Source organism: Rhinopithecus roxellana, chromosome 14 (genome assembly GCF_007565055.1).
Source record: "Rhinopithecus roxellana isolate Shanxi Qingling chromosome 14, ASM756505v1, whole genome shotgun sequence".
Lineage (NCBI taxonomy): Eukaryota > Metazoa > Chordata > Mammalia > Primates > Cercopithecidae > Rhinopithecus > Rhinopithecus roxellana.
In genome coordinates, this window is record NC_044562.1 from 28,036,187 (window position 1) to 28,048,540 (window position 12,354).

The window sequence follows — 12,354 nt, forward strand, 5'->3', positions numbered from 1 at the left end:
TAGTATGAGAAAGCAAAAGATTAAACACCCTAGCCTATAAAATCTGAGTCATGTCCTTTGACGATGAGGCTGCTTTGTGCTTCTTAGAATCACCCAATGTTTATGCCGGAAAGGATGCTACAGACAGATCTGTTACGGGGTCCTCTTGAAGTGACTCCCACTCTGCTGATGGCATGCAAGATTTCTAAGGAAGTTGATGGACAGAAACTCATGTAGTGAGAAAAGTTTCAGTCCTTCTGATGACCTCGGAGAGAAAATCGGCGTGGTGCTCATTTGTCATTTAAGAAAGAGGAAGCAGCCTCAGACCCACAGTTGATATCTTGCAGGATTTTTTTTATAGCAATTGTTTCATTTATTTCATTGTACACATTCAGCTTAGAGAAGCCTGAGCCTAAGGCAAGCCAGAATAATCTACACTTTTTTCAGTGAGATCTACTTTTTTCTTTTGGCCAACTGGAATATGTAAGCATTTAGGGATTGCCATGAAAGAATCAAACTACTAAATTTATAAAATACCTAAAATGAGATGTTATACTAAGCACATTGATTTAGCTATATTGTATCTTTTTACCACCCACATTTATGTTAAGCAACTTAATTTTATATTTTCTGTAGGCATCTTTGATCCGTGTCTTTCTCATCACTCAAGATATAATTTCAGAATTCTTTCAGCTTTCCAGAGCACATAATTGTACCTGTTATCTAGGTTATTTTAAGACACAACCCTTCTTGTACCTATGTGATGCTGTCCCTATAAATTTTATTTCAAACCACAAACAAATCTCTATTTGCACATTCTCTAGCAGCAAGTCACCATTTCCACATTTATATATTTATGTATTTGTGATCTCCACAACATAACCACTTTTCTATATTTTTTTTTAAAGTGATCTTTAAAAGGACTGTTAACAATGACATCCTAAAATACAAGTATAAAGTCATAACCTCCAGGACTAATGACTGAATCTATGTTAAATTTATCTGATACCCTCTTCCCTTTTATAGTAATGATTTCATCAAGTTATCTTCAAAAGCATCACAAACTAGTATTAATTCAGATTGTTTTAGGGTAGTGTTTTCTCCAAAACAGTATTACAGTATTTATTTATTTATTGAGACAGTCTCACTCTGTTACCCAGGCTGGCGTGCAATAGTGCAATCTCAGCTCACTGCGACCTCTGCCTTATGGGTTCAAGTGATTCTCATGCCTCAGCCTCATGAGTAGCTGGGATTACAGGCATGTACTACCACGCCCAGCTAATTTTTGTATTTTTAGTAGAGATGGGGTTTCACCATGTTGGCCAGGCTGGTCTAGAACCCCTGACCTCGGATGATCTGCCCACCTCGGCCTCCCAAAGTGCTGGGATTACAGGCGTGAGCCACCACACCCGGCCCCAAAGCAGTATTTTATTATTCAGATGCGAAAAAACAATTTTAAGAAAGGACTAGAATACAAGAATGGCCCCTATTTCTTAAAGGACAACTTGGTAGTGAGGGAAAGTCTTACTGATAACCAGGCACATGCTGTTTTTATGCTAACCTTCTAATGATTGCTAGTGACACTGGGTTTCCATTTATGTTAGGGTTATAAAGTACCCCCTTTACCTGGATAAGGAAAAAGAAGTGAATTGATTTGAAGAAAAAACTGAAGTTGTTATGGCAAAATTTATTTATGTATTAGGTACTGGAGGCCTAAAGAGATTAAACAAATAAGCGAAGGTCGCATGGCGAGTTAGTTGCTGATCAGGACAGGAATTCAGCTCTTGTAACTTCCAGTACTGGGATAGATATATTATTTTAATATCTTCTTAACTGACAAAGTTGACCTACATAAAAACACTGACATTGGCAGTTCTATGGAACCAAAGCTTCAAGAGTCTGCTAGTGATGTTGGTAAGATTTGTAATCTGTGAATTAATGTGCAAGTCTATTACACAATATAAAGTCAGAGTTTACAAGTTAATTTTCTCCTCCTATTGAAGGTTAAGGTTTTCCACTTCGGAGCTAAGAGTTCACCTAATGCTAAAAGAGTTATCATTCAGCCTGTGCTACCACACCTGCCTAATTTTTGTATTTTTAGTAGAGATGGGGTTTCACCATGTTGGCCAGGCTGGTCGCGAACCCCTGACCTCAGGTGGTACGCCTGGGTCCTAATTTCCTTCCCTGGTGTATTATGATCATGTGAAAATGAAAACACTTAAGCGTTAGCCTAATTCAGCTCTGAGGAAGTCATGTAAATTCACACAACTGGGGGCAGATGATACCTTGGGATAATTTCTAAACAACTTGTGCGCAACCATTTCAACATGCGCCTCGTGAACAACATTCAGACATCATTTGGTGCAAGAACAATGACAGCTTAAAGAAGGGGAAAAAGAAGAATGGCTTCTGTGAATCTTCATGGGTGATGCCGTTCAGTGCTGGAAAGGGACCTCCTGGAGCCATGCTAGTTACATTGCTTTATCTTTAATATGCACTTTAGCCGAATAAATTACTTACCTTTTGCTAATTAGTTTTGGAACAGTGAACCACATCAGTCAAATCTGTCCACTTGACCAGAAAAGTTAGTAATTTAGTAAAAGCACGGTTTATGCTGGGCCCCTGCCTTGCTCCCCCTCTCTATTTTGTTTGCTTTATTGAATACTTAAGGTGCCAGGAACAGCACGTTGGTTGAGAGGACTCACGCTGTTCTGCAACAATGTCTGTTAATACCCTTATTACTGTGTCCCTTGGACTGCAGGAGGGCTTAGTTCACACTCTTTCAAAGTTTCACCTGCAGCGTGGGCCCTTTTCTCCAACTCCTGTGGCTGAAAGGGTCCATGTTTCCTTCTGGAGCATTTGCTAATAAAACACTCCACTCCTTCCCAATTTTAATCAGCTTGTCCACATCTCTATAATTAGAAAACCTTCAACAAAGTTTTCCTTCTGCCATTCAGGTGATCAGCCTCTGATGTCAGTTTCGAGTTAGGACTTCTTCAGGCAGTGTGGCTTCCTGCAGGCTGGCTGCCCCAGTGGGGAACTTTAATGGGCTTCCTTTCCTGGGATGATAATGGGCCACATTGTCCTACCCTGAGCCAAGGCAAAAGGGTCATCAGGTGTTAAAGGTAGAACAGGACACAGGCATTTTTGTTTTCCAGATATTTTTAAAAAGCAAACAGACTATGTTAGCCTTTGAACAGTAATCCTTGTTTTTTTTTTTTTTTTTTTTTTCAGCCATTTCCTGCAGTCTTAAGGTTCCTCTCCTCCAAATAACACTCCACGTAAAAATTCTCGTTTAAAAACACACCTTCACCACTAATGTAATTCCTCCTTCTATGTTTAGAAGTCTGAGGAAGGGACGGGTGTGTCAACCTTATAATTAATGACCCCTGTCATTTTGTATTTCCTCTGGCTTTGCACATATTTAATGAATGTGCTTGATGTAAAACAGATAAACACTTTCCCGGGCAGCTTCAGGCCATGGTTTTCTATGGTATACGCCAGGTTTTTGTTTCATTGACAATTTTAAGTTGGTACCAAAGCTTTCTCATTCTATGCATTTTTTTTCCTTCTTCAAAGGAAAGAAATTCAAATCAGTATTCGAAATCTTAAGTGGTTTAAAAGATATACTTGTAATTTTAGATGATGCTTTTATGAGCTCTGCTAAGACAAAATCCTTCAGGCTGGCAGGACCCTATCACACCCTTGGGACCAATCTATGGCATTTTCCTGACATAAAATGTTATTTTAGTAGTCCCTGACCTCACACTCTTATATTTCCTTTAAAAGAAGGGAAAGGATGGGGGTGGAGGGAGAGGAAGAAGATTGTAGGAGACTTCATCTTTTATAGAAAGTTGTTTGGCTTCAGGGTATTTAAACCTGTTTAGTTACTTCGATGAAGCAATGGATTTTAAGAGCAGTTGAATTCATTTTAAGTGAATGTACTGATATAAAACGTAACACTGCTTATAATTAACTCTCACTAGGTATCCTTACGTAACTAGTCTCCAGTAAGAGAGGCCCTGTGAAGTCGTGGGCTGGATCAGGGTTTCCACAAAGTCCTGTACTTGCTAGGAGAACACGTGGTGATCCTCTTGCTCCCCACCCCCCACCCCACCCAGCTCCACGTCCTCATCCATAGGGAAACTGAGCATGTGTCTGTCTGCCTGGTTGCTTTCATAGGGTTATCATGAATATGCAATTAAATAATAGACTCTGGCTGGGTGCGGTGGTTCATGCCTATAATCCCAGCACTTTGGGAGGCCTCTGTGAGCGGATCACTTGAGGTCAAGAGTTTGAGACGAGCTTGGCCAACGTGGTGAAACCCCGTCTCTACTAAAAATACAAAATTAGCTGAGTGTGGTGGCGGGTGCCTATAATCTCAGCTACTCAGGAGGCTGAGGCAGGAGAAGCGCTTGAACCCTAGAGGTGGAGCTTGCAGTGAGCTGAGATCATGCCACTATACTTCAGCCTGAGCAACAGAGTGACTCTCCATCTCAAAAATAAATAAATAAATAAATAAAAACAATAGACCCTTTGAAAAGTTAAATGCAAAGGAAAATGCAGCACACCAACATGGCACAAGTATACATATGTAACAAACCTGCACGTTATGCACATGTACCCTAGAACTTAAAGTATAATAAAATAAATAAATAAATAAATAAATAAATAAATAAATAAATAAATAACAAAAAAACCAAGTTTATGATTTGGGACTGAAATACCATACTTCACAGTTAGCTGTCGTCACTGGAGTCTCTGTTTTGCTAAGTTGGTTCCTGCTTTGCAAACAGTTAGGGGAGGAGATAATACATGAGATGAAAGCACTGTGAAAAGTTAAATGCAGTGTAAAAATGCAAGGTATTATTATTTGTCAGGGAATTATCCACATGGAAGAACATCTGTAGGCACTGAGGGTCTGATGGCTGAACTGGTTCCTGGGCTGCTGACAATTAGGAGAGGAATGTGGGAGGGAAGCTTGGAGCATGTGACCAGGATCCGCTGCCTCTCTGGTTGCACTGCCTGGCTCCTTTAGGTTCTGTTGTTCTCTCTTTGTCATAATCATCTGCCTTTCTACCTATTCAAAGTTTAAGAGTTTGGAGTATAGGATTTTGACAGGACCACACTGCCAAGACAACATGGCCTTGGGGGAATTTTTTCTCATCTCAGACACTGTTTCTTTTTCTGTAAGAGTCTTACTTACCTTGTGTTTGAAGCTCTAAGAAAACCTAAGATGTAAATTCCAGTGTAAATTTTACATTTCTGACAGAAACATAAATGTATACATTTTATTTACTAATTTGGTCTCAACTTCCCAAGTTTTAGACAGCTGTAATATCAACTGAGTTGATTTTCTGATTCCTTTAAGTGATATATATTCTCCTGATTCACAATGTATATATAATTTTGATTTCCAAGGCTTGAGTTGATTTTCCAGTTTGTATAAGAGAGATATATACATTCCTGATTGAAGATTTATATGTACTAAAGATTTCTAATCCACAAAGCTTTATAACAAAGCCAGATTGATGCTATTAAAAGTTGTAGGAGCAGAATGCCAAGTTTAAGATAATGCACCATTTTACCGAAAGTGAATTAGGCAAAGCAAAACAAAGCTTCTCATTTTTACCCTTGCTCATTTTGTACAAATTAGGGAACGTAATTCAGTACAAAGCAAATACTTACTTTTAAACTTTTCATTTGGAAGTTGGGAATTTGTATGTAGCAACTGAAACCGGTAACCACAAAAGTATTGTTTCGAGAGTATCGTGTAATATGATAATGAATTTTTGTGGTAGTAGTTATCTGGTTATAGCAATAATATTTACTATTACCCATCACATACTGAACATTATTGCCATTTGATTTATGCAGAATTACCCATGGAAATTTAAAATATATATATACATACACACATATATATACACACACATACATATATATACAACACGTGCATTTATGTAAATGGAAAAATAGCCAATAAACTTATATTCAATAAGATAAATTTTCTCTGACAGATTTTGAATTATAATTATATTATAAAACATTTGCTTTAAGCCATTGTAAGACACCTCAGTTTAAAACTGTGGTTCAGAGGTGTCTCTGACTGCTTGAGCTTAAAACCATGACTCACTACCCGGGTGACAAGTATTTCATCTCTTGTAAGTCTCAGTGTTCTCATCTCTGAAATGTACATAGCATACCTGCCTGACTTACAGTAGCAAAGAATTTGTCTTATGGCATGTGTTAAAGCTTAGGTGTTTGAGGAAAATAATTCTCTTTTTTAAAAAATTTTAATAGACGGAGTAAATACAGTAAAGCCAAACAAGAAGCGGATGAAGAGAAACATTTGAATCAAGGTACAAAAAATTGGATTAAAAAATTTTATTTTTAGAGCATGTCTCATGTTTTCTAGTTTAAACATGTCCAAATAATATTTATGTGACTATTAATGTTATATAATATATTCCTTATCCCAATAATGTACTTCCTGAGTATCAAACTGAAATGGGCGATTTGGATGGTGAGATTAAAGATGTGGGATGAGGTAGAGGTGTTTCTTTAGATTTTTACTTTTCCGTATTTTATCCACGACTCTGAGAAAGTTATCAGTCTAGCTGGCTCATTCTTGTAGCTGGGTGGCAAAATTAAAATGGGTAATTTTTTTCATATAAGCTGGAAATTTGAGGATGAGGAAAAGAATAAGAAATGTAACAGTAATTGCTACTTCCCAGGGAATGGCTATATGTGATATAGAATTAGTGACTATCAGTAAATTTTTAGTGGATTCTAATTTTGATATTCCAAAGAGGTCAAAGAAGACATTCAAAGAAGTGGCTCTAGAGTGACTTAAGCAAGGTAGAAGACTTTTTTTTTTTTTTGAGACGGAGTCTCGCTTTGTCGCCCAGGCTGTAGTGCAGTGTCACGATCTCGGCTCACTGCAAGCTCTGCCTCCCAGGTTCACGCCATTCTCCTGCCTCAGCCTCCCGAGTAGCTGGGACTACAGGTGCCCGCCACCACGCCCGGCTGATATTTTTGTATTTTTAGTAGAGATAGGGTTTCACTGTGTCAGCCTCACCTCAGCTGACCTCGTGATCTACCCACCTCAGCCTCCCAAAGCGCTGGGATTACAGGCATGAGCCACGGCACCCAGCCAGTAGAAGACTTTTAAATGGACAGTGGTTGGTGACTATCCAGGAGAGCTGTCCACTAGCACTTTCTGAGATAACATTATTCTATATCTGCACTGTCTAATATGTAAGCCAATAGCCACACATGCTGTTGAATACTGGAAATGTAGCTAATATGACTGAGAAAGGGATCTTTTTAATTTAACTTATTTATATTTAGATAGCCACAAGTAACAAGTCACTCACATATTAGTGCAGAAAGATAGAAGAAAGATTGACTGGGCACAGTGGCTCATGCCTGTAATCCCAGCATTTTGGTAGGCCAAGACAGGCAGATCACTTAAAATCAGGCATTCAAGAGTAGCCTGGCCAACATGGCAAAACTCCGTCTCTACAAAAAATACCTAAATTAGTCAGGCATGATGATGCACGCCTATAATCCCAGATACTCAGGAGGCTGAGGCATGAGAATTGCTTGAATCCAGGAGGCAGAGGTTGCAGTGAGCCAAGATCCTACCACTGCACTCCAGCCTGAGTGACACAGCCAGACTCTGTCTCCAAAAAACAATAGATAGAAGAAGGAGAGGGACTGGGAATAACAAGACTCATCTTGAAGATTTTCTTGGCTATAGCATATAAAGTGATGAGGGATATGGAGTGTCTAACAACTTTCCATTTGTTCACCTCATTTCCTCCTAAAATAATATTTTTTCAATTTTTACACGTGATATATTTTTTTTTAAAGCTGATCTATTAAAAAGAAGTAGTAAGAAATTGCCAGTTTAAGGAGCTTATTCCTAACCAAGGGTACTGGGATGAGGGCAAGACCTACAAGCTTGGAAAGTCAAAGGGACTGGGCCAACTGGTGTCCTGCATACCCTCTGTGTCCTAGTGTCCCAGCAGCTCCAGGAGGGAGAGGAGCAAATGCCAGGACAAAGCTTTTTAGAATGACTTCTGCCTCTTGGCCCAGATATCTGTCACTGGGCTGCCTCCAAACACATCTAAATTTAGTTTATGAGTCGTATGAGATATGACTGAATCGTACTTCCTGATGTCCAGACCATTCACAGTTAGGCTACAATGGTTATCTCCAGCTGAAGCTTTCTGGCAAAGTTGAATATCTTTGCTTATGACACCTTCTTTCCAAAACAGAAAAGAAGTGGAGGTCCACTACAGAGTCTGTATTCTCAAATCAACTAGCTGATATTAACCTTATTGTCTACTTTAACTTAGATTTAATCTAATTTTGTTAATTGTCGGTCACATATTTAATTCATCCAGATATTGGGCAAAATGTGACACCATGTGGAAAGAGCTGGTTGAAATTAAAAAGCTTCTATTTTCTTCCCTAAGGTAGGATAACTGAAAGCAGTGGGCAGAACTTCATGCAAAGGCAAGGGAGCTATGAGCAACTGCTTGAAACAATAGTATTCAGCTAACACAATCCAAATTTCCTCCATTGGATGGGTGGTTTTAAAAATCTTGTCCTTGAAGTGTGAAGACATTCCAGGAAGTCAGTAAAGCTGCAGCCTCTTAAGTAGCTAACAATATTTTGTTTACCCACTAATGAAAACCAGAGCAAGAATTTAACCATTTTCGTATGTCAAGACCATACAGCTAACTTGACTTTTCCTATGTTTTGTAATTTTAGACCCAGACTACTTACGTTTTTTAGTGGTTCCTGAGAAGTATTCAGCCAACTTATCATGTTTATTACCTAGGTGTGAGAACATATGTGGACCCCTTTACGTACGAAGATCCCAACCAAGCAGTTCGAGAATTTGCCAAAGAAATTGACGCATCCTGCATTAAGATTGAAAAAGTTATAGGAGTTGGTAAATGTCTGAGTGTCTGTCTGCTAATGAGTCTGTTTTCTTGGTGGATGTTAAATATGTGTGTGGATTATGTAAATGTATTTGTGAGTGTGTGTGTATATACATGAAATTTCCTTTTCTTGAGTATAAAATACCATGTGTTATAAAGAACTCTAGTACCAATTTTGATTTTATTCTTAGAGAGAAACTTAATGCGATCTGAAATCAGATTGATTGCATTCAAAAGGTTTACTGTGTTTCTTACTAACTGTAAGATTTTGTGTAGGGTTTTTCATTAAGGCTTAGTTTTCTCTAATAAAATGGGGCTAATAGCATCTACTTCAGGGTTGCATGGAGGATTTTGTGAAATAATCTATGCAAAGCACTAGCACAGGGCCTGGCATGTAACAAGCACTCAAGGAATGCTAGCTATTCTTCTTTCATCTTGAATGTGTTTCTGGTCCATCAGAGATTCTTTTTCTCTCCCAAAGGTGAATTTGGTGAGGTGTGCAGTGGGCGTCTCAAAGTGCCTGGCAAGAGAGAGATCTGTGTGGCTATCAAGACTCTGAAAGCTGGTTATACAGACAAACAGAGGAGAGACTTCCTGAGTGAGGCCAGCATCATGGGACAGTTTGACCATCCGAACATCATTCACTTGGAAGGCGTGGTCACTAAATGTACGTGGGTCACCCCCTTTACAAAGCCAAGTTAGAAGTTACTGGGAAATTAAACACACATTTTCTTTCCAGGGAAATGACAGATGGCGCAGACCCACTGATTGCTAATAGGAGGAAATCAGTGCAGGACAAGTCATTAATCTTGTAGTCAGCTCTAAATGGGTCTATGGTTTCGGCTGATACCCAATCTCCAAGGCAGCTTGTGTGAGATTTTAGAGAAATTAATATAGCAGATTTTTGGTATGCCATGCCATCTTTCAGATGTTTGCTAGGCCAAACTGATTGTCATAGGATAGGCACAAGCAGATGGTAAGCAAAATAAAATTTAAGGACTTTTCCTATAAAGCACAACAAAACCTGGCCACACCTTGTGCTGGAATCTTTGGTTCCAGATGCAGAGGGTGAAGCTTGGGAATCTTTAATATATTGGGGGATTTGCTTGTCTGCTCTGCCTGATTTATGGCTGTTGCAGTTCAGCACCTATTTACAGTAACACCTGGTTGAACTTTCCTTTTTTAGTCCATTAGCATTCACTGAGCCTGTGAACCACGCTTCAGTTAAAATGCGACACAGCTCAACAGATGCATTTTGTGAAGCAAACCCTGAATAAGTCTGTAAGGCTGGCTAAGACCAACTTATAAAGTGCCACATAGACAGTACAGCTGAGGCAGTCCCTGTTTAAGGTGGCTCTGTTCCAGGAGCCCTCATATACACTACAAGTCAAGGATCTTGTAAGCCTGGGGCTATGTCTCCAGGAAGGCCAAGGCTTTTCTTCTTTGATTCGAGGTATCTACGGAAAGCATCTTCACTCAGCATGTGCAGAGTAATGGCAATATAGCCACCCCAGTGGGCCGAAGCAGTCAGAGGAGGGTAGGTTAAAGAGAAAAACAATCTCTCACACCTGTAGTCCTAGCTACTTAGGAGGCTGAGGCAGGAGGATCACTTGAGCCCAGGAGTTCAAGGCTACAGTTGAGATGGGTAAGTTTCCTGAACTCCTCGTGGGACTTGCAATGGGGTATGGCTTGTTTTGCTCGGCCACTGAGCTCAAACTTTTTGTGGGAGGGGGAGCACACAGGTTAAGCACCTGCAGGAGCCCAGGTGAGTGGTCACCAGTGATCTCTGGAGCCCCAGAAGGTGTATGTTACAAATAATGCTCTTTTAGCAGTTGCCATCTGCAAATGGCTAAGTGTTAACCAGCTTAGTGGAGAGTCAGAGTGACAGCCTTTTTCACCCTCCCCTCTTGGTACCTGGGTTCCTGTCTGGCGTCCAGGAAGAATCAGGTCACATGGACTTGAAGGATGGTGAATGTATAAGCTTTATTGGGTGATGGAGGTGGCTCTCAGCAGAATGGGGAGCTGGAAAGGGGAAGGAATAGGAATAGAAATAGGAAGATAATCTTCCCCTGGAGTTTAGCTGTGCCAACCGAATGCCCATGGTTTCCAGGGTTGAAGGTGGAGCCTTTGCAGGGAACCACCGTTTTCTACCTAGTATTTCCCTGCCTCCTGTCCATATCATTCCTAGTGAGCTATGATAGTGCCACTGCACCCCAGTCCAGGTGACAGAGGCACCTGAACCTATTTTTTAATAGAAACCTGTCTCTACTTAAAAAAAGAAAGAAAGAAAAGAAAAAGGAAAAAGAAAAGAAAAAATGAGACATTAGGCCTGGGGCAGGTGGCTAGTAGGATGCAAAGTACGAAATCCTTAGGAAGAAGAAATGAGGTGGTTAACTAAAATGGGAGAGAAAGTATACACTATTCAGTCCAGAGGTCCTCAAACATAAGTAAGAATTGTCTGGAAAGCTTGTTAGGACAGTTTCTTGGGCCTCTTCCTCAGAGGTTTGATTCAGCAGGTGGTGTGCGGCCCATAGTTTAGAGGGTAGAGAGCTCACCACAGGTGAAGCCAAAGCTGCTAGTATGGGAATCACACTTTGCGAACCACCGGACTGGGGACAAACAACTGCATACCAGCTCTGCTGCTGCTAAAGCTTATGACCTTGGACTGCTTGTTCAATCTTTCTGTTTCAGTTTTCTCATCTGTAAAATGGAGGTAAAAAGAGCATTTGCCTTATAAGGTTATTTTAGGGATGAAATAGAATATTTTGGGTGGTTAGCACAATAGCAAATTTTTTCAGAAAAAACCTCATATGTGTTCAATGGTGCTATTATGTCTTAAGAAGTAGGTACATCTTTCCCCATCTTCAGAATCTTTCAAAGAAAACAAAACAAAACAAAAAAACAAAACAAAAAGGAACCTTGATGCAAAGGATATATAATTTTCTGCCTAAGGTGAAGGCTATAATTAGCATAGACTAGCTCTATTTGCTTTTTGAGATTAGTTTTACAGACAGGATATTTTTCTGTTGCCTGTGGCCTTCAGGGCCGCCCAGAGTCCTTCACTACTTTAATTAAAAGATAGCATTCCCTTTAAATACTTTTGCAGGTCCGTTTTCTAAAAAGGAGGTTCTGTTCAGCTTAGGGTGTTTTTCCTGTCGCAGACAGTGATTTTCTTAGCACCTCTGCAGAAGAGAGAAGAAACAGGGGATCTTTGTATTAAAGTCCCACTGCGCCTCTAAAACGCGTAGCTATTACAGCTGTAACTGTTATAAACGACTGGATGCATTTGCATAATGCAGTTGTCACTGAATTAAAATGATTTAAAATTTCCACTGGAGAAGCTATTCCCTTCCCCCACCCCTCTCCTCCCCACTGCATCCCTGCCTAGTGGAGGGAAGGAGACTCCTCTATCCAAGAG

At 39.9% G+C, this 12,354-nt stretch overlaps 1 protein-coding gene across 1 annotated transcript in view; it reads left to right on the forward strand.

Annotated features, from left to right (window-relative positions):
- EPHA4 (EPH receptor A4) overlaps positions 1-12,354 on the forward strand; it is a 154,276-nt gene that overhangs the window by 119,993 nt on the left and 21,929 nt on the right. The window contains exons 9-11 of the mRNA XM_030916812.1: positions 6,283-6,341; positions 8,834-8,947; positions 9,418-9,603. Coding sequence (XP_030772672.1) covers positions 6,283-6,341; positions 8,834-8,947; positions 9,418-9,603 — 359 coding nt within the window. The remainder of the gene's footprint in view (positions 1-6,282; positions 6,342-8,833; positions 8,948-9,417; positions 9,604-12,354) is intronic.